The sequence below is a fragment of the Rissa tridactyla genome, chromosome 7 (assembly GCF_028500815.1).
Source record: "Rissa tridactyla isolate bRisTri1 chromosome 7, bRisTri1.patW.cur.20221130, whole genome shotgun sequence".
In the NCBI taxonomy this organism is placed as follows: Eukaryota; Metazoa; Chordata; class Aves; order Charadriiformes; family Laridae; genus Rissa; species Rissa tridactyla.
The window spans coordinates 24302293-24323308 of record NC_071472.1 but is presented as its reverse complement, the minus strand read 5'-3'; the positions used below and the strand labels follow the sequence as shown (position 1 = coordinate 24323308).

The 21016-nt window shown below is 44.3% G+C and overlaps 4 protein-coding genes across 14 annotated transcripts in view; 2 read left to right on the top strand and 2 right to left on the bottom strand.

Moving 5' to 3' along the window:
- Positions 1-11716, bottom strand: part of SSB (small RNA binding exonuclease protection factor La) — a 33251-nt gene extending 21535 nt beyond the window's left edge. Inside the window, exon 1 of the mRNA XM_054209931.1 lies at positions 11577-11716. The gene's annotated coding sequence lies outside the window, so the exon portion shown is untranslated. The remainder of the gene's footprint in view (positions 1-11576) is intronic.
- PHOSPHO2 (phosphatase, orphan 2) lies at positions 832-11706 on the bottom strand. Of its 10 annotated transcripts, none has more exons than XM_054209939.1 (3): positions 11577-11700; positions 3385-3570; positions 832-2087 (listed from the first exon to the last, which is right to left on the bottom strand). In XM_054209939.1, the coding sequence occupies exons 2-3, from the start codon at positions 3419-3421 to the stop codon at positions 1360-1362; spliced, it is 765 nt and encodes a 254-aa protein (XP_054065914.1). In that variant the 5' UTR covers positions 3422-3570; positions 11577-11700; the 3' UTR covers positions 832-1359. The 10 variants fall into 10 exon arrangements, with proteins under 10 accessions (XP_054065914.1, XP_054065913.1, XP_054065911.1 ...); XM_054209938.1 differs by lacking the exon at positions 11577-11700 and adding an exon at positions 4949-5102; XM_054209936.1 differs by lacking the exon at positions 11577-11700 and adding an exon at positions 4272-4380.
- Positions 3134-10915, top strand: LOC128913012 (cilia- and flagella- associated protein 210-like). Of its 2 annotated transcripts, XM_054209927.1 has the most exons (9): positions 3134-3204; positions 4291-4517; positions 4811-4984; positions 5079-5272; positions 6206-6362; positions 7373-7512; positions 8348-8540; positions 8877-9041; positions 9560-10915. In XM_054209927.1, the coding sequence occupies exons 1-9, from the start codon at positions 3150-3152 to the stop codon at positions 9869-9871; spliced, it is 1617 nt and encodes a 538-aa protein (XP_054065902.1). In that variant the 5' UTR covers positions 3134-3149; the 3' UTR covers positions 9872-10915. The 2 variants fall into 2 exon arrangements, with proteins under 2 accessions (XP_054065902.1, XP_054065903.1); XM_054209928.1 differs by lacking the exon at positions 4811-4984.
- Positions 11717-11858: 142 nt separating the features above from the next.
- LOC128913014 (cilia- and flagella- associated protein 210-like) lies at positions 11859-20689 on the top strand. Its single transcript, XM_054209934.1, has 8 exons — positions 11859-11961; positions 12095-12240; positions 12995-13151; positions 14207-14346; positions 14636-14828; positions 15399-15563; positions 16067-16173; positions 20266-20689. The coding sequence occupies exons 2-7, from the start codon at positions 12143-12145 to the stop codon at positions 16166-16168; spliced, it is 855 nt and encodes a 284-aa protein (XP_054065909.1). The 5' UTR covers positions 11859-11961; positions 12095-12142; the 3' UTR covers positions 16169-16173; positions 20266-20689.
- The last annotated feature ends 327 nt before the right edge of the window (positions 20690-21016 follow it).

Below are 21016 nucleotides of genomic sequence, written 5' to 3'. Positions count from 1 at the left end.
CTAATTTCTCAGTTAAGGCACTTAAGCTAAAACAGACATCAGTTCAATATTAGACTACATCATCATTTTGGACAATTTGCAGGACTATAAGAAGGAAAACATTTGGCATGAAAATACATTATATAAATTTAATGAGACTTATTTTTAATATCTCTGTATGCATAGCCCAGCTCTTGGGGCTCATCTCACTGTGAGTGGTAAAGAGAAAGACTGCATGTTCACAAATGACTCCTTGAACTATTTCAAGACAGAACAATTCTGTGAAAAAGTTAAAATGGGCACAGACATTCCCTTCCAGCCTGTAAGAGAGGATTATGGTATAGATATGGATGAGAGCGAATAGGTAAAATCAGTGTAAACCTGTATACCTATGCATGTTTCTGTGGGCTGTGCACTGCAGCTGAAAATCAAGAAAAAAGCACATGGCTGACTCTGGATGCGTTCCTGTGCAACCGGCTCTGGCAGGGGGTTGGACTAGATGATCTCCAGAGGTCCCTTCCAACCCCTATCATTTTGTTTCTGTGACTCAGAGCTCTCAGCCATACGGAGTGGCAGCAGCACTGTCAGGGTGGTAGTCAGGAGGATGGGAGAGTGACTTACTTTAAACAGACAGCAACATCCTCACTGCTCTGCAGAAGAGGAGGAGTTTGACTGACTAAATGAAGGTGTTAGCTGGACACCCAAACTGTGTTCACTCTCTCCAGGCCCTTACAGCAACAGGTGACACAAGCCAGCAGAATACATTACACAAATCAGGTGTGTTGCTTTTGTCAGCAATACTAACTTTTATTGTCTTCACAAGAAAAGATAACACAAACTATTAAAAAGTAATTTTGTTTGGTAAAATATTTAGTATATTGAAAATATAAATGCATCTTCAGATCAAACAAGATTATAAGCATACCAAATAATTTACAAAATTAAACATTTATCCTAATCAAAGTAGTATAAAAGCCAACAGTTCCAGAACCACGTTCCTGGCACCTGATGTTTTGCAAGTAAAGAATTTCATTCTTTTATGCACTAATCCTACTTCTTCCCCTAAGCACGTGGAACAGAAAAGGTCAGTTATGTAGTTGGTAAAGGCTTGGGGAAGGAGGGGGAAGACTAAGAATAATGGCAATTCCTTTTGCAACCCCTCCTTCTCCACTTACTTTGGAATGTGTACTATGTTGTGAAGCCATTTTAACTTCCCTTTCCCACTATTGCCAAGATTGAACATAAGCAGTTTTATATTGTGTTTAAAAAACAAGTTCAGATAACAGACCAATTTTACAATTTTGTGCTTTTATACACATGCAGTTTTTCTCTCCCAGGAAGATAAAATATAACTATGTTAGTTTCCTTTTATCATTTGATTTATTCCTTTATAAGCAGTTTCAGATAAGACATAATGTCAGTAGCAGATGACCAAACCAGAACAGAACACTCTACAGGACTGAGATCTTGGGCCAGCTGAGCAATCTTTTTCTCCAAGGTATAACCCTGCCTGGGCATAGCAACATCATCCTTCTTCAAAAACATTACTGGACATAAGTCATTCCCACCATCACCTATATATACAATTTGTGTATAACTTACTCCTCGCTCCAACTGCTTATTTAGAAATTCCTTTAAAACTTCCCTTTTGCAAAGGTTTTTAGGGCACTTTGGACAATGGTGAGCATGGAAGTTCTGTACAGTAAGATAGCCAGTACTGCTGAATGCTGCAGGGTTTGTAAACACTTCATCAAACACCTTATGGAAGTCAGCAGCTTTCAAAATCCAGTCAATAAATACCGTATTAGAATCTGAAACAATTATGCAGTCAAACAACTCTTTGTTCTCGCCAATAAAACACAGCAGATCTACCATTCCCGCAGTGAAAGGAATTGTTGTCATAGTCCTTTCCATGTCATCTTCTTTGACGCCATTGTCTCCCAAGTAGACAAAGACTCTGCCCATATATTCTGTCCAGTGTCCTGGTCGGTAGGAGTTTCTTAATCCATTAGGAAGTTTTTTCTCAGGAGCACATTTCACAATCCAGGTATCACTATTTTCATCTACGATTGTATGGTCAAAATCAAAAACCAACAGAAATTTCATAGCTGTCAGAAAATAGTTTCCAAAACAAACAAAAAGAAAGAATTATTTATATAAACCAAAGTACTGAATTCCTACCCTGATCTTGTGCTCAGAAGAGAAAAATTCTGCAAGCAAATGAAGCATTAAGACAAATATCTAAACAAAGTAAACTATTTATGGCCACTACAGCTATGGGAAGCTGTGCTGAAGCTAAAAAAGCAGCCCGTAAAGGTCAAAGTTCTAGTTCTTTTCAAACTTCTGTTTAAAATAGACAATGTGAAAGTATCTAAACCCATGCAGCATAGTTACTAATACTTGCTAACAGTCAATCTTCTGGTACTCACGCACCATCAGTTTGACCAACGGCTAAATTTCTGCATCATCACTTGCCAATGCAACCAAACTGGGGCTCTCCTGGCAAAATGCCTTAAGGAAGATTTCAAAAGGAAACTACTACTGAACGGATGGAGCCGGTCTTTTTTAACATGGATACACCAAATTAAAGCAGCCAACGAAAAGAAACACTGCCATTTTGTGGATCTGAACTAAATAAGTAAATCGGTGTGCTTGCTGTAGTCCTACAATAGTTACCTACAGCCCGCCTCCAGGCTAGGGAAATCCCTGGGAGCAGGAGACACCTCATGTGGAGCTTAGAGCCCTTGCCTCACCGGCACGGCCTCTCACAGCCCGTAACACCAGCACCGCCGCTTCCTCAGTCCCCAGCCGTCCCTCAGGCCGGCCCCACGGCCAACGGGCCCCGCACCCACATAAACAGCCCCCTCCCAGCCGCCGGCGAGGGGTGAAGCAGAAGGCTAGGCGAACCGGGGGGCGGAGCTAGTCCAGGGGCGGGGCTAGTCCGGCGGCGGCAGCACCGCGGGGGTCTCGGCCACGGACCGACCGCCCCTGAGGGAACGGGGCAGAGCCGTTACCGCCCCGTCCCCCGCCCCGGCCGCGCTGCCCCCGACCCACCTCCGCGCGCGCCGCTTCCGGCTGCCTCCGCCCCGCCTCCCGCCCGTCACGTGCCTCACGGCATCACGTGACTCCCCGCCGCCAGGTTGCTTGGCAACGGCGCGCGTCCGCGGGCGATGGCGGCAGCCGGGCCCGGGCGCCCCCGCGGGAGGCGGCGGCGGGAGGCGGCTGGTGAGTGGGGGCTCCACTGGCACCGGGGGGGGGGGGGGGGGGTCTGCGCCGAGCCCGCGGCCCGACACGGCTCCGGGAGGCCGCAGGAGTGTTCCTTGCCCCCGTGTCCAGGGGGACTCCCCCCAAACATGCTCTCCCAGCTGCCCGCAGCCAGAGCGGCTGCTTTTCCCCAGGAATCACCTGGAAAGAACCAGCCTGGAACCAGCGGAGGCACCATCTCATCAACAGCTGAAGTCAGGGAGGGACTGGGTGCCTGGAGTCCCCTGTATGCAGGGAGCAGCGTTTGGCAAGGCTACCTTCGCTTTGGGCAGAGTGAGATCATCAGGTCTGGCGCCCACCATCAGACAAACAGAGTAGCAACCGTGTCTGAAAAACAGACTCTGACATCAGTAGTGCCGTAAGAGAAAGCCTCCTCACGTTTTAGACATGGCACATCAGTCTGCTGCAAATCAGGAAGAGAACTTCTGGCAGGACACCCCTCCGTATAGAGTGCCATTTCCTTCGAAAATACCAGTGACGGTTTGAAGGGCATTTCACAAAACCTAGTGATCACCTAGAAAAGGTGTATTTATGCATGCACACGTGCGCATCAGCCTAATACAACAAAGAAATGCTGATTGTTCCAACAAATCAAGAAACTCTTCCATCAGCCAGAATCTATTTCAGTAAATACGATAACCACGCAGGACAAGGGTGGTAAGGCACAGCCTGTGCCCAAACTTCTGCCTCATCCAGCCAGGAAAACAGCATCACCAATATTCCCCCTTTCCTTTTGGGAATGCTCCCTGGTCCCTTCTGCTCTCAGAATCATGCCCCAGTACTGCCTGGAAAGTGTTAATTACCACCAGCCAAACCTGTACGCGCACACAAGGAGGGAAGGGGACATGCAAACCGCTAAGTCAGTCAGTGCCACTGCCCACAGTGCCACTACGGATACCCTGTCCCAGCTCTGGGGTACTGGGATGGGGAGAGTACCTGTTAGGATAACAGTGGTGTTACTATGTAGGAACTCAAATCCTGATACAGGTTTAAATACAGGACTTTCAGATATCAAGTAATCTCAGTACCTTTTCTTTCTCTGCACAGCGTCACATCATTTGGAAGAAAATAACGTTCTAGATGGATGTTTTCTTCTAAATGAAGTAGATCTTCGTCAGGTAATTGTATTGCCAAAAGCAGAATGGGAAAGAATTCAGGACAGTCTTGACAGCACAACTAGAGAAGCTGCGCGCATCCTCGCTGAGCAGAAAGAACGAGAAGAAATGCGCTTACGCTCCAAAGCGGCTGTAAAAGACTGGCCCAACACCATTATGGTAAGTATAAGATACATTTGTAAATAAGGGGATTCTTTTTCATGTATGCAAAACCCCTCATGGTAACATTTCTAGCTGTACTGCCTTCAACATTTGCTTTTAAATACCTATTTTAACTAAACTTCGTTTAAATATATTCAGCATCTAACATTAACATTTACATTTTTGTAATTAACGCTAAAATGCAAAATTATAAAACAAAACAAAACACTGAGTACATCACCTTCAGAATGGTTTATATATTTTTAATCCATGGGCTTTAAATGTGATTTCTTATTTTATTGGCACTGTAGGGCCTGGCACAACGAAAACTTAAAGCCAAAAAATTACATGAAGAAAGGGAAGAGGAAGAAAGAAAGCGACTTGATTTGGAAGAACAACAGTTCCAAGCAACAAAACGGAAGGAGGCTATTGATTGTGCAAAAACATACCTCTACTATCAGACTGAAAGAGTGAAAGGGTTCCATGTTTGTTGACAACTTATAATTTTTAAATTCTAATTGTACTGAATTTCTTTAAACACTTCTGAACCCGCAAATTACTTTAAATGTTCTCTTGCAGAGTGCGCTTCTGCTTGCTGAGGTCCTAAAAGAGAGAGATGCTCAAGTTGAATTTAAAAAGTTAAAGTCAGACATTAACAAAAAGAAGGATGAAGAAAAGGAACATGAATGTAAGGAAGCTATTCTCAGAGAGCAAGAAAAGGCACACCAGCATTATCTGAATCAACAGGCACTACGCAGAGATCAGCTGGAACAGTTAAGTAATAATTAATCAAAAGTAACCCTACTTTATTATTTACTTAAACTCTCTTCTCACAAATACATTCTATAAGGTTTTTACAGAAACCTACTAACAATTTGATTCACAAATGCGACACTTCAAAAGAAAAATGCAGAGTGCCACAGAAGACCTTGCACGGAAGGAAAAAGCTGTGATATGCAGTGTCTTTTATTTGCCAACAGACTGCGTGTAAAACTGCCTCTGGTAGGCATCAATAGGTTTTAGTAAAATCATTATTAAAAAGTTGTTACTGAAAGTGTATTTTAACTCAGTTTTGGTCCCAGAAAAGGAAAAGGTTAAACCAGATTTTCCATTTGCCCATAACTAGATTCTAGAGAACACATCAAGCAGACGCACCACTGCCACCTCCATTCTTTCTCTCAGCTCTTACAGAAACCTTACGGAGTGGTCCCCAGTGGTATTTACAGGATTGGCCCTGGGGGACCGATAGAAGGAATCAAATTTCCTGAGGAAGGGTTCAAAGTCTGGTCTCACATATTCCAGGCCCAACACACAAATCCTTGCAGAACTTAGGACAGAACACCACCAGTTTAAGCTGTTGCCTGCATGCCGAGAAGGAGACGCGTAGATACGGTGGGACTTCCTGGGGAAATCTTGTTCGCTGAGGGTTCTTCGGAGACAGGCCAGAACATTATGAATGCAGTGGTGCTAATGGGTCATCCAGACAAAACTTGTTACCCCTGAACCGCAAGCTGTGAGCATACCCTAGCTGATTTCTGGTCAGAGGATTGAGAGCTACCATTACAAACGATGATGCTATTTTTCACCTCTGATATTCTACCCACCTTCAATTCAAAGCACCACATCCTTCAGTGCAAGGTACCTATGTCTGTTCGTTACTTCGTGCAATCCCTAGCCCATTTATTCAACTCTTTTTCCCGATTCAGAATAAAGGAGCGCAAGCATCAGGCAGATCTGGCCAAGCTAGAAGACAAAAGAGAAGGAGAACAGCTACAGAGATTGAACCGATTGTACCAATTGGAAATTCAGAGAAAAATGGAAAAGGAACGGGAGGAAAAAGTTGAACACCAGAGGCTGTATCATGTAAGTAATAGGAAAGCATACAGTTCAAAAATGCTTGTTTCACCTTGACTGCCTGCAGTGAAACAATAGCATTGATATATCTAAATGGACCTACTGGCAACAGAAGGTTTGCCAACCGCTTCAGTAGCCTTGGATCATACGCCTACCCTGCCAGTTGCAGGCCATGTCTTTCCTCTGTGCTTTTAAGAAAGGGCTCTTTGGAGGCAGGTCCCTTCTCTTGTCTGAAGGGACACTGGCACCTGATGCTTTCACTGGTCTATGATTAGAAAGTCTGCTGTTGACATTAAGGAATATTCTTGACTTCAGAACTGGATTTAAGTTCCATGTACCTGCTGGATGAAGACCATTTTTCTTTGTTAGGAAGAGGGAACAGCCTGAGTCTGAACATAACAGTATCTTCTTAACTTGTCTTTCCATTTATGATTGGAGAGGTTTAGAAATTTAGTCAAGACATGCTGCCTTCTGTCTTCACCTTTAAAGGCATCTTTCTAAATGCAAACTAGAAACGCCTCAGAACAGCTCTGGGCAGCATACAAAAGACAAGGGGTTTTTTACATAAAACTACATAAAACTTATCTTCAGCTATGATTTGGATTAAGCTCCCAGACTGGGATAGTTTTGGATGAGGCGGGTCAGAAGCAGCACAGTCTGTGTATGTGTTGGTGCCGGTTGCACAGTCCCATTCCTCTCAACATCCCCCTTGCTCTCGTGTGTGAATGGGAGCAAGGGATAATGCTCACTGTGTCGCATAGCAATTTGTTTGTGTAATGGGCTGGAGAAGGAGCTGTTTGATGCTCAGTTCCCCTTCTCCTTCCTCATATCTACTATCTCCTCTTCACGCGTGTTTGAGCAGGGAGGCAGAAGTAAGTGGGAGTACTCAGAACCCCTTTCCTCTCTTCTCTCTTTGAAAGAAGCACAGAGAGAACAGGGAGCCATTCTTTTAAGTTGCTACCCCAGGCCAAGATTTTCTAGACTTCATCTGTTATATCAGGACCATTTTGCCCACACAGGAGCACGTAAGCGACCAGAAAATTATCAAAGCAATAGAGGAACAAAAACAAATGGAAGAAGATGATCGGATTAAAGCTCATTTTAAAGCAAAGCAAACTATTGCCAAGCTGATAAAAGAGAAAAAAGCTGAAATGCATAGGTAAGTACAACTCTAGAGTATAAATTCTAAGTAAACTAAAAATTATACTGTAGTCATATTCAAATCTTTCAGACTGATGATGTAACGCAAACCACAGGTATTCAAAAAATTAAATTCTACTGATAAGGGAGAGTAGGGAATTCAAAAGAAAAAGGAAACTCTTTCACAGGTTCCTTATCAATAGGTATGTGTGGGAGCTATCTCTCTGCCCTTCAAAGTACAAAGACTTACGGAAGTGCAAAGCTCTACACAAGTGTGTTGGGAACAGCAATGTTCCATATGCCTGTGAAGCCTCCACCTCCTCAACAATTAAAATCCTTGACAAAAGTATTTTTGGGCATGAGCTATATTTGTCTGAGTGAGATCAAGAAAAATAATTGTACTTCTTAACTAGGCACCTACATTAATTAATTACATGGGGTAATTATTAAGGGAAGATGGTTTACCAATTAAACGGTGAGGGTACAACATGAAGATAACATTGAGCCAATCTAAGAGGTCCCTTTCCTTCCTAATTCTGGCCAATACTCCCAACATTTCTCTCCTGTTGGCAAGATGCCAGGCAGACTTCTCCCAGAGTGATCCAGCTCATTATTGCAACAGAAGGCTAGTGTTACAACAATACAGGGAACACTTATTTGCTAAATCAGGTAATTAAAAAAAAAAATAAACCAGAAAGAAAATAAGGAGATAAAAGAGTCAGGTGGGTGTGTGGGCCTGGGTGGCAAGAGGAGAGAAGACTAGAAGCAGTATTGCTGAGTGTGGTAGAAGTAACGCTTCAGGCAGACCTAGGTATGTACCCTGGTATGTTATGGTAGCTCATGTTCTTCTGCAGACTAAAACAGGAACATCAGGACAAAATCGTTAGACAATTAGCTGTACAAATGAATGAGGCATTAAAGAGGGAAGATGATCGTCTTGCTAGAGACATTGAAAAAAAAGAAGCTGAACAAGAAAAAAAACGCAAAGAGAAAGAAGCAAAAGAAAAGGCAGCCATGGAATCGATTGCTGAGCACAGAGCCGCTGTGGTAAGAAACCTAGCCCCTAGCCTGTTCTTGTTCCTGCTTACTCTAGCCAAGGAGCCTGGCCCAGATCACAGCTGGTACCTCTGGTGCCAGGCATCAGGATGTTTCACAAGGTCCACCGACACCTTTCTTGGGGTCCTCTCTCCCTCCCCCATTCTGTGTTGGGGCGCACATCTGCCAGGGCTGCTGAAAGCCCTGGGCTTGGACACTGGCCAGCCACAGTGACCATGCTTATCACAGAACACTGATACACAGGGCTGCTTCTGCGGAAAGATAGGACTTCCAGCTTAGCAGGCACATTCCTTGGTTAACTTTTTTTGTGTATTTTGTAAAATACAGCTGAAGATGAAAGTGGAAAAGGAGAGAGAGGAAAAAGCAGAGGGTAAAAAAGAACTTCATGCGTTAATGGAAGAGAACCGCATCTACTTGGAAATGGAAAAAGCCAAGAAACAAAGACAACGTGATGCAAGCATGGAAGTACAGAAAATTCAGATCCAGCAAATGGTAAATAGAAGAGCTGTACCCTGACAGTCCCTTCAGAAAGAAGCACGGATCTAAACCAACAGCACTGGCTCCTGCCCAAGAGGAACAGAGAGAGAGAGGAAGCTTTCTGTGTTTTGTTTGGGTTTTTTTGTTTGTTGCTTTTGTGTTTTCTTTTTTTTTTTTTTTTAAATCACATATGCTGGTGTTGGGGACCAGCCTTCTCTCAAAGCACTGGTGCAAGTCAAGGCTGTTTTACAATGAGAGATCACATCCTGCCCTGTGTCTTTATGTACTACTGATGCTCTCTTGTATCTTCCGGGCAGGTCACCAAAGAGCAGCAGCAGGTGTTCGCTCAGCTATTTAATGTACCCTTTTTGTGGGGAGTATGGCGGAGGAGACAAGTGGGGAGGGATGATATTTGCCAAGTATCAACTAACATCACCACAGATCTCCTATAAGCTCTTACCCTCTCTAGGTTTTAAGGGATAGTTATGTTGTAAAAGAAATACTAACCTTTGTTATTCCCTTTTCTTCATCAGGCTGAAAAACAGGCAAAACACCAGCAGGAAAAGCAAGCAGACTTGGACTACGAGGCTCAGAGAGAGGCTACTGCACTTTGTAAGGAGCGTGAATTTCAGAGCTATGCAAAGCAAGTAATTGAATCAGAGTCCAAGACTACACATCATCTTTACCCTCTTCTCAAAGCATACAAAGATGGAAGAGGACTTGGATACAGGCCATTTTCCAGAGCAAGAGAAGGAATAAATACTAGTTTTCAAGCACAGGATGATGCTGGGACCCAGTTACCTTACAGCTGTACTACTGCTCAAGAAGTTAAAAACATGAAATAATACTGAGACTGCAAGGAAAGGCAGAAGCAGTTTTCATGTGGTCAAAAAAATATCTTTTTGAACCTTATGGGCAGAGTTGAACTGTAAATGATCTACGTCAAATACATGCTATGAATCTGCAAGTCCATTTGAAAAAAAAAATAAATTGCCAGAGAACTGGTTATAGTCTCAAAAGTCCCCAGCTTGTATTTCATGAAAGTTAGCTCATTAAACTTGAGACAGAAATGCATGATATACAATTGACAATCAGTGTAACCCATTCCAGCCAAAAGCTCACTATTACTGTTATATTTTTGTTATTCATTATTCTAAAAACTCACTGTCCCAGATTTTTCAGGCCCTCGATACGAATTCCTAGTGCAAAAGGTCACATTTTTCACAAGCCCACTTCCAGTTAAGTATTCCCCATAATGGAAAAAACCAAAACAACTTTACAGAATCTACAGGGGAAGAAAACACAACCTAATACATGTGAAAGTTAGAGTAGTTGCGCTGCAGTTTTTATAGCATTTTGTAACTACCTCTGTAAAACGTATGTCATGCTATAAATTAGTTATAATAAACAAAAATACAAACATGGTTTGATCACAGCCCTTAAAAGGTCACCTAGGAGGCACATATGTCCCAATATAGCTGTAAATAGCTACTACAAAAAGAGCATGGCAACAAGAACAACACAGTTGGAATGTTCTTTCAAAAAGACTAACAATGATTCAATCTGCGGGAAATAATCTGGATCTGAAATTGTTTCTCAGATTCCTCATGTGACTTAACTCTTCAACACCAAAGTCACACATGCATCTCACTCCTTAAGCTTAGTTTCTTTGCTGAAATTTTACCATCACATTCCTGCCTTAGACAGAGTTAGGGTTTCCTATAATGACTCCCTCCATGAGTGCCCTGGGGTCTAAACAGGGCATCCCCCTACTCTGGCATCCATGGAAAACAAAGTCCAAGAAACTTGAAGCTTTTCTTTGTTGCACACAACCTTCTGGTTCCAACCCCCCAGCTGCTCCCCTCTCTGTTGACCAAATTAGAAAATGACGCAAGTTCTAAAAAAAATAAATAAAAAAATAGGAGTTTTATACAAAGGATGCTTGACAATATTGTAGTTTGGAAAACGGGTCTTTTGGGTGCCTTCAGGTTTCTAAGCCTGGTTTCTGACAGCAACAGGCTTTGAAGAAAGCACAGGACTTTGAGCAAGACGGGAAGCTACCGCAGCGGCCAGGTCCCTCCTGGAAGCTCAGCACGAAGCAGAGCTGGTTTTACCTTCCTTTACAGCGTAAAACAGATGGATGTGGGATGGATGTGGGATGGATGTGGGATGGATGTGGGATGGATGTGGGATGGATGTGGGATGGATGTGGGATGGATGTCCTCCTTCCAGACTGCAGCAAGCGTCAGGGCAAGGAAGGAACTTCTGGAAGGAGGGGGAGGACCGCCCGAGAAGGTCCTAGGGCAGCCAAGAGCCTTCCTCCGGCAAAACTGCGCCCTGGGGCCACCTTTTAAGGTCAGATAGTGGACAAAGGCAAGTTTCCAACAAGCCCAGCCTCAGGCGGGCCGAGCGGGGTGAGGGTTTCATGCGAGAGGCGGCACCAACCACACCGGACCGAGCCAACCCGCCATCCCCACTGGAGCGTGATGAAAAGCGGCGAAGCCGGGAGCAGACGCACGGAGGCAGAGGGGGGAAGTTACAGCCTCTTACCGGTACGGGCTCGATACAGCGAAACGGCTATTTCCCGAACCGCCTGCTGAGGAGAGCGGCTCCCACACGGCCGGGGCCGGGCTTGGGCAGGCCAGGGCCTCCGCGGTGACCGCCGCTGTTCGAGCCTGCTCCGCCGCCCGACTCGGGAAGGGAAGTGAAGTGAAGGAAAGGGAAGGGAAGGAGGTACCTCAGCCACCGGGCGCCACCCGAGCTTTCAGCCGATGCGGCTCTGTTCGGCCCGACCAGGCCCGGCGCTCCGCCCTTTCCCGCCCAGCCCGCCATCCGGCGGGCTGGGCGGGAAAGGGCGGGGCGCCGGGCCACTATAACAGCCGTCGGCCACCGCCCGCCGTTCCTCCTTTGTCCCCGGCTGCTGTTGGCGCCTCAGGTAAAGTCATTTTCCTTACCGGGGCTGCTCCCGCGGGCACGGCTCGCCGCGGCCGCCTTGCCTCCCTCTACCGAAAAAGCCCCGACTCCCCAGGACTCGCTGTCGGTAAGGAGCCGTCTCGTTCTCTCGGCAGGCCTCCCGGGAGAGGCAGGCGCCGGGACGCGGTGACGAAGGGCCGACAATGGACCGCGATGGGCCGGACGCCGCCCGCCGTGAGGCAGAGCTGGAGCGCAGCCGCTACTTGGAGCGCCGGGCCGTGGCCCAGGAGCAGCTGGAGCAGTGAGTCCGGCGGTGCCCTCGGGAGTGCGGTTTGGGTTAAAAATAATAATAAAAATCCTCCCATGGGTAGCTCTGGGCTGTCGGCACCCGCCTGTCCCGCCGGTGGGGTGGCGGGGGGCGTTCGGGGCTCCCCGGCAGCTGCCGCCGCCCCCCCCCCCCCGGGCCGCGCCTGGGGCTGGGTGACTCACCCCTTCTAAAGCGTTGTTTCTGATCCTCCTCGCCCGCTGTTTCCTCCGTGACTGTTCTCCATCTTCGGAGGCGCCTCTTCTTGCCGGTGGCAGTGTCTGTCCTAATAAATTAATCAAGACAGTCTGTATTTTGGTACTGAGAGCAAGTGGGTTGTCACCCTGAGGCAAAACTCTTACCACTGCTTCCCCCAGCCCAGAATCATTCGTGCTGACGATGCGGCCATGGCTTGCACAGTGCCGTGGCAAAAGCCCAGTTTGTACACGGACTAACAATGAAACAAGCTAATCAAATTCAATCTAATATTTGAGTCCACATGCTGGTCCTGTTTGCTTTTGCTAGTATAGGCTTAACCATCAGCCTTGCACTAGGACTGAGCATTGGACAAAGGATTTGCAGGTACCTTTTAAAAACCGTGATTCTGTTTTTGATTTCTGACATTCTACTTTCATTTCAAAGTATCAGGTTTTTTTACTGTTAAAAGTACCTGTAGATGTGCAGAATCTGTATCTGCTCAGTATTTCATGCATTCCCTAGCTTGCTTATTCAACTCCTTTTTCCGATTCAGAATAAAGGAGCACAAGCATCAGGCAGATCTGGCCAAGCTAGAAGATAAAAGAGAAGGGGAAAAAATGCAGAGACTGCACGGATTGTACCAATTGGAAATTCAGAGGGGAAAAGAAAAGGAACAGGAGGAAAAAGTTGAACGCCAGAGGCTGTATCATGTAAGTAACAGGAAAGCATACAGTTCAAAAATGCTTGTTTCACTTTGGCCGCCTGGAGTGAAGCGGTTGTGTTAGGCCCATGAATTGACTGGCTTACTGGCAACAGGAGGTTTGCTGGCAGCTTCAGATTATACGCCTACCCTGCCAGATGCAAGCCATGTCTTTCCTCTGTGCTTTTGAGAAAGGCCTCTTGGAAATTGTAATGTGGCACCTGAACTTTGACTGGTCTATGATGGAAAAAGTCTGCTATAGACCACAAGGACATTGTTGTTGACTTGAGAACTTGATTTAGGTTCCATGTACCTGCTCTATTTTAAGCCTGTTTTCCTTTGTTAGGAAGAGGGAATAGCCTGAGTCTGAACATGTCGATATCTTCTGAATTTGACTTTCCCTTTATGATTGGAGATGTTCAGAAAATTAGTCAAGACCTACTTAACCACACCTACTGTTTCCCTCCCCATGCCTGCTTGAGCAGGGAGACTGAAGCGGAGGTGCTGCAATGATGAGGCAGGTTGGCATGTGAGACAGTAAGAGCAGAGAATTCCCACTGAAACCCTACTTGCTCCCCCCCCCATATGTCTTCTTACCTTGGTTACACAAATTTTACCCCATTTGCCCCAAACCTTGTATATGCAATAAAAGCTATATATACTCAGAACTGCCACTTCTATGTGATGACAAAATGCTTTGTGCTGTACATTTTTTTATGGTTCTACAGGCTCTTACTGTTTGAGCCCTTCAGAGTCTGTGCTGCGTGAATGATACGCAGGATGGGAGCAGTACAGTTGGAGCCTGTAGGGAAGTAGAGGAAAGAATATAAAAAGATACTGTGCTTAGGTCTGCAACCACATAATAATTTTACTTTTGTGGTAAGTAGGTCATGAGAATTCTGTGCCATCTCTGGCTTTCTATCTTCTACAGCTTCTACACTGATGCAATGAGAGCAACAACCTAACTCTTATTATAAGCTAGGCCTGAAGTCTGCTAGATATTTTTTTTTCAGTTCATGTTTCCAAAAGCTCATTCTATATAAAAGTACTCTTCCATTTAAACAGGAATATGTAGCTGAACAGAAAATAGTTAAAGCTGAAGAGAAGCAAAAAGAAGATGAAGATGATGATCGGATTAAGGCTTATATTAAAGGAAAAGAAATGATGGCTGATCTGACAAGAGAAAAAGATGCAGAGACTAATAGGTGAGTCTAGGGTTACAGTTTTCAGTGTTAAGATTCAAACTTGCAATTTAATTTTTATGACAAATGTTACTCTGAATTTTTATATCAGCAAAACCAGAACTTTGTGATGCAAGCAAATTTTCTGTAATTAAAACTTGAAGTAGAAAGTCCAGAAGAAGTGCCTGCCAGTTCCAGTAGTAATTGGTGCTGTTGGGGGTGGAAGTGGGATTGCTGGCTTTGTTAGGAGCAGTGCCTCAGGTAACCTGAGTGGATATCCTGGTGTATTATGGCAGCTCATGTTCTCCTGCAGGCAAATACAAGAGCACAAGGACAAAGCTTTTGAAAAACTAGCTGCACAGATGAACAAGGCATGGAAGATGGAAGATGATCGTCTTGCTAGAGGAGCTGCAGAGGTAGAAGATGAATACCAAATTAAAAACAAAGAGAAAGAAGCAAAAAAAAAGGCTGCCATTGAATCTATTGCTGAACACAGAGACATGGTGGTAAGAAACCTAGCCTGTTCTTATTCCTCTTTCTGTCATATACCTGTACTTCTGACTACCTTTTAGAAACGCTGTAGGTCCTAACACAGGCATCTTGAGTGAGATGCGCATGCAAGTTCTCACTTAGCAGCTGCCTCTGATATTTACCATCTATAGTTTCAGAACTAACTTCTTAAGAAAGGTGCAAGCGGTACATGTGATAATCCTCTCTCAAAAAATTAGAGTTGGAAGGCTCTATAATTGTTGGTAATTTGAGCAAGCACTTCCCAGACTCTGCACTGCTTATTGCAACCGAGGAGCCTGTCCCAAATCACAGCTGGTGCCAGGCATCGGAATGTTTCATAAGGTCCACTGACACCTTTCCTGGAGTCCTCTCTCCCTCCCCCATTCCGTGTTGGGTGCACATCTGCCAGGGCTGCTGACAGCTCTGGGCTTGGACACTGGCCAGCCACAGTGACCGTGCTTATCAGAACACTGATACACAGGGCTGCTTCTGCGGAAAGATAGGACTTCCAGCTTAGCAGGCACATTCCTTGGTTAACTTTTTTTTGTGTATTTTGTAAAATACAGATGAAGATGAAAGTGGAAAAGGAGAGAGAGGACAAAGCAGAGGATGAGAAGGATCGTAATCAGTGGATGACAGCAGATCGTGTCTACTTGGAAATGGAAAAAGCCAAGAAACAAAGACAGCATGATGCAAGCATGGAAGTACAGAAAATTCAGATCCAGCAAATGGTAAACAGAAGAGCTGTACCCTGTCAGCCCCTGCAGGAAGAAGCATGCATCTAAACCCATAGTACTAGATCTCCTGTGTGGGAAAGAGGAAGCTTGCTGTGGGTGTGATGTGCATGTTTTGTTTGTTTTTTACCTGTGTGCATGTTGTGATGTTGGGGACCAGCCTCCTTGCGGAGTAGTGGAACAGAAACCTCTTCCAGGCCGACTTGGCCCATGCTGGTCGGGGAGGATTACCTGGGAGGGCTGGTAATAAGAAAGATACATATTACATATAATAAGAAGGAAGATCAACAATGGTAGATCACATCGTGTCCTGTGTCATTATGCCATTTTTTTAACCATGTCACTGCTGCTGTCTTGTATCTTCTGGGCAGGTCACCAAAGAGAGCTGATGTTCACTCAGCTATTCAATATACCCTTTTAGTGGTGGGTATGGCAGGGGAGAGAAGTGGGAAGGGATGGTGTTTGACAAGTATCAGCTAACATCCTTTTTTCTTCACCAGGCTGAAAAACAGGCAAAAAAACAGCAGGAAAAACAAGCAGATTTGGATTATGATGCTCATAGAGAAGCTGCTTTTCGTAAGGATCGAGCATTTCAGCGATAAAGACAGTGAGTAACTGAATCAGTGCTTTTACTGGATATAATTTTTAATCTCCTCTCCAAGCATCTAAGGAAGGAACAAGATGTGGACTTTCTAACCAGGACAACTGCAAGAGTGGCAAGAGTGTATACATATATAGTAGTTAAAAAAAACTGGGGGGAGGCGGGGAAGAATGGTTGATGTAACAACATCTGTGTTCCTCCTGCCAAATGTACAGCAGCCCCCAGCTTGCTCAGGGACTGAGCGAACACATGGCATTTTGTAGGAGTGTTACAACTTCTGTGCCCCTCAAAGCCTTGCCTGAGGGCAGGGCCAAGAACTCTCCGCAGAGCCAGCACAGAGCCAGGTATTGTCTTGGTTGGTCAGTCCTGCTGTGGTCTGGGCTGCTGTGCTGTTTTTGGACAGCAGGACATGGCTGGCTGGAGCTGACTGACTCTCTGTACCCATGTCAGTTAACGTGGCCCATAAGGGGCTCAGTTGTGGGGTGAGGAAGTTGCTGCTGAGAACTTGACACCCATGATGCATGCGTTTCAGAGGTTTTGCCCAGAATAACTCTAGCCTGGTGTCAGGGCCGAATGCCCATCACTGGTTGGAGCACACCTTCCTCTAAGTTTCGTCCAAAAGGGTCCAGTTTGTGATCTCTCTGTAATGTGAACTAAAGCACAGTAAGTAGGAACAATCAAGAGAGATGTTTCAAAAGACCTAAACTAAAATGCTAACGTTGCTGCACTATCAACTAAAAGTCACACGGAGTTCTCCCCAATTATCTTGGAGTAATTGATTTTGGAAATTATATATTTAAAAAAATAGAGACATGGCAATTAACTTGTGAAATTGTCTCTGAATACATTTTTTTTTTCTTAGCTCACTAATGAAAAATTTATTTCCCTTCTCTCTGAGCCAGTGCTCCTTTTATTACTTCAAGCTTTTTTCAGCAAGCAGAAGGAATGGAGACTTAATAAAGCCTTTTGATCACAGAAGCTGGAGCCTCGAGAAGAAGCACTGACTACAGCAGAAGCAGTGTTGAAATCTGCAGAGCTTGATAATGCTCCAAATGCATCCCTAAGTGCCTATTTGCACATGCTCACTGCCATGCAATTGGTGAGTTACATGGGGTTTAGTCTACCTCCACAGCAGCAAGAAACAAGGTGGACTGCAGCCTTATTTCCTACTCAGCTTCAAGAAACACCCTGTTCTGCAAATTACGTATGTCTGCATTTGCAGTCTACAGCCTGCTTCCGTGGGGCTTCAGCCCCTTTTACTTTGAACATCTACAGAAATATCAAATTCCAGTACCAGAAAACAACTCTTCCTTTCAGGACACCTAGAGTGAAGTAGGAATCCTCTGTAATTTTAAAGCACATTGGCTAAATAGGGATTTTGTTTCCCAAATTCAGCATGAAAAAAATCCATCATGAATCATGATGTCACTTTATTCCATTGACTTTGAGATGCACATGCTTCATGTGCTTGCTTCAAGTGACTAACTGTAGTTAGTAATCCTCCATAAAACTAGGCAAAAAAAAAACAACCCTCAAGTGTTTTAGAACATGAAGAAATACTTGAGGTTCTAAAATTTTCAGCGACAAAGCATTTTGGTAACACTTAATTGCCTTTTACAGTTGTCCTACATGAAAGGCAAGAATGGAAGGCTGCTTGCAGGAATAATAAGACTAAAATCAGTTTGATGTTTACAACATGTTGAAGAAAATGGGAAGAAAAGACAGGAAATAGGCTAAGAGAACAGCTCCTTGTGCAAGTAGAAGCAGATGAAAGCTATTGAACAGACAGATGAGAAATAAAAAGAGAAAACTGGGCTCATTCACTCTGGAAAGGAGGACACTAAGGAGTGATGAACTAACAGCTTACAGCTGCTTGAAGGGTAGTTACAAATACAGTGGAGCCAGACTCTTCTCAGCAGAGTCAGGTGCTTGATATAACAAGTTGTGACATGGAACATCAGGCTGAGTAGTCAGGAAAACCTGCTTCACCAGTATAGTGTGATGGCACTGGATCAGAATGGCCAGAGGCGGTGGAATCACCACCTGTGAAAGCTTTAAAGATGTCCCATGTAAGGCAGGAGGCTGGTCTAGCTGACCACCAGAGGTCCTTTTCAGCTGTCATTTAAAGATGGCAACAAAACACAGGGAGATGAATAAGATAACACAGAGGCTGCTAAGAAAGGAAATTGCTGACCTGGAAGAATCTGCTAATTGAGAGGTACCTCTAATCTTATGCCTAGTGTCACTACTTGTATTAGCTATTAGCTGAAGTTTTAATTAATAGCTAGCAAATCAGAATATGCTTAGAGAAATAATTTGACTAGTAAACTTCAATTATTGCTTTTGCTAAACAAAGCACCCTCTCAGATGGTGTGCTGCTTCAGGAGGTTGTAGCAGATGAGAAACATAATAGGTATGGGCCTTATTAGAAGGTCAAGACCTTAGAAATGTAAGGCAACCCTCGGAGAGTGAAATGGAGACCTTAAATCAAATGTATTTTTTCCAAACCTGTCACACTGCTCTGGAAATAGAGCAGCAACTTAAGTTGGAACACATGGGCCTCCAGGGTCTAACATGGTATTCTCCCAATAGTGACACAACTGGTACCTGTGTGGCGATGGTACCTGTAAGGAAGTACTGTTGTCATGGATCTAACACAGCTCCTACCTAGGAAATGGAAGAGAAGCTTTCTAAAATGCCTTATATCCTAAGGAAATCTGAGTTAACTCCCTGCAGCTCTTCACTGTTAGGCAGTGTTCCAGGCTGGAGTCATTAATTCTGTTCAAGTTGTTTTAACATTAGTCTCTGCCATTGCTCAGCTCTGAGGAAGTTTGAAGAGGACACGTACCTGCAAACAAACTACCTGTGAACAGAAGAGTTGGCACCATGGCACTATTAAGGATGGACATTTTCATGTCCCAGTACAGACTGGCTGTGTGCTCCTGAAAAAAAAAAAAAAAAAGGAAGTTTTTCCAAAGGTCACTGGTTGGATTAGGTGAAATAATTTTTTCTGTTTCAGTAGCTAAATTTTTTCAGATGCCTGTTACTAACTTACGCCTTTCTGGTACCTCTTGAATGGAAGAGTGCTGTAACTAGTCTGTAATCTTCCTCCTTGTTCTAGCAGTGCATCTTTGAGAGAAGGAAAACTCACTGCTGCTAAATATCTCTCAAAAAAAACCCAAAACAACCAACAACCCTCATCTGTGAAGGTTAAGATTTAAAAGGGAGTTGAAGTGAAGGCCAGAGGTTTGGCAGAATTGTATGAGATGTTGTCTTTGAAATGATCTTAAATTCATTTCTATTTAAAATAAGTTTAACAAAGCCTATGGCACAACTTCACTTATGATGTGTGTAGTCAGTCCCTTTACACTCCTGCACTGCCACTACTACAATCAAGTTTCTTTTTGTTCTGGTGTATCATGGCCTTTGGCAGTAAGAACTAGATACCTAATGGGATACATAAATGATTCAAAACCTGCCCTCTAATCTGTTAAACCCATCTCCCTCTGATGTCTTAAACCCCTCTGTAGAGAGCAGTCTTAAAAACGTAGTTGTTCATAGCTGGTTGATACTGTCTTGCATAAACCAGCATGGGCGCTTCCTTTTTCTGTGGGTTTCCTCATCTCGGATACATCACCCAGAGAAATGCACAGTTCTGTTGGGTGCTGAAGGGCTTGAACACCAGAACTGCAGGTGTAATAAAATTCAACATTACATCTCTGTTAAAGTAATTGCCCCTCCCCCTCCTTGAATGAATAGCACCTGGTCTGACTCCTTTACTATGTAAAGGAAAAGAACAGGCAAAGGTTAGAAAGCAGCACCGCTGGAAGAAGCAATAGCTACTGAGCAGACCAGAGATGGGATCAAAGGTATGAGACTACTGAGATCTGGGGAATACAAATCCAGCAGCTGGTACGGTGGCATAGCGGGCAAGGGAGAAATCAGACTATCTTTGGTAAAGCTTAGCATTGCGTTACTGCTACAAGACAAGTATTTCTGCGTTAGTTTCAGTTACAGTCTCTCAACGCACGCACTATTAATTGTATGGCAGTTAGTGATTACACAGTAAGATTTAAACTCTCCTTCTTTCTTCTTCAGAAATACATCCAACAGCTACGGAAGTATTTACAAAAGACTAAGAAGCTAGCCACTGTCACCTTACAAGTCACATGTGCCTGCAAACCTTACCGGTGCCCAAGAGCTGAAGCTAACTCAGGAGGATGTTAGAAGACATGCTGTTTGCCAGAACCTGCCTCTCTCCGCTCAGCTTCAGCTCAAGAAACAAGTACTGTAGCTACAGCCATAGCTTGCAACTGTACCCATAACTACTCTAGCTTATTACAGAACAAAGCAGTAGGTTCACTTTGTAGGAATTGAAGAGGTAACGACCAAAGGTAAACTATCAGTTCATCTGTACTGTACTCCTCCAGTATTTCTGGGCCTCCAGGCTTAATTAAAACCTTACATTTTGTCTTAAAATTCTTGCTAAGCAAATAATAAAATTGAATAAGCTGTTTCAAAACATCTGTCTGTAACAGTAAGATCAATGTTGAGCGTACCTTTTATTTCTGACCGTTTACTTACATTCACTTTGGAGAATGCAGCAGAAGATAGGAATACTATCTCGAGAAAGTTGCGGCACTGGCTGAGTCTTTCATCCTTCACGGGAGAGATGTCGGCAGCAAGACCACGCGTATCCTGCACTCAAGTTTCTAAACTGACTGTAGGAAATGTGAAAAGCACTTCCCTGCTTTCTCCTCAGCACTCTGCTGCCAGCACAGCCAGGTTGCCAGCCTGGGATACTGCTGTAGGTGACGTTTTGAGCAAAACTTGTTCACTTAATTCTAAT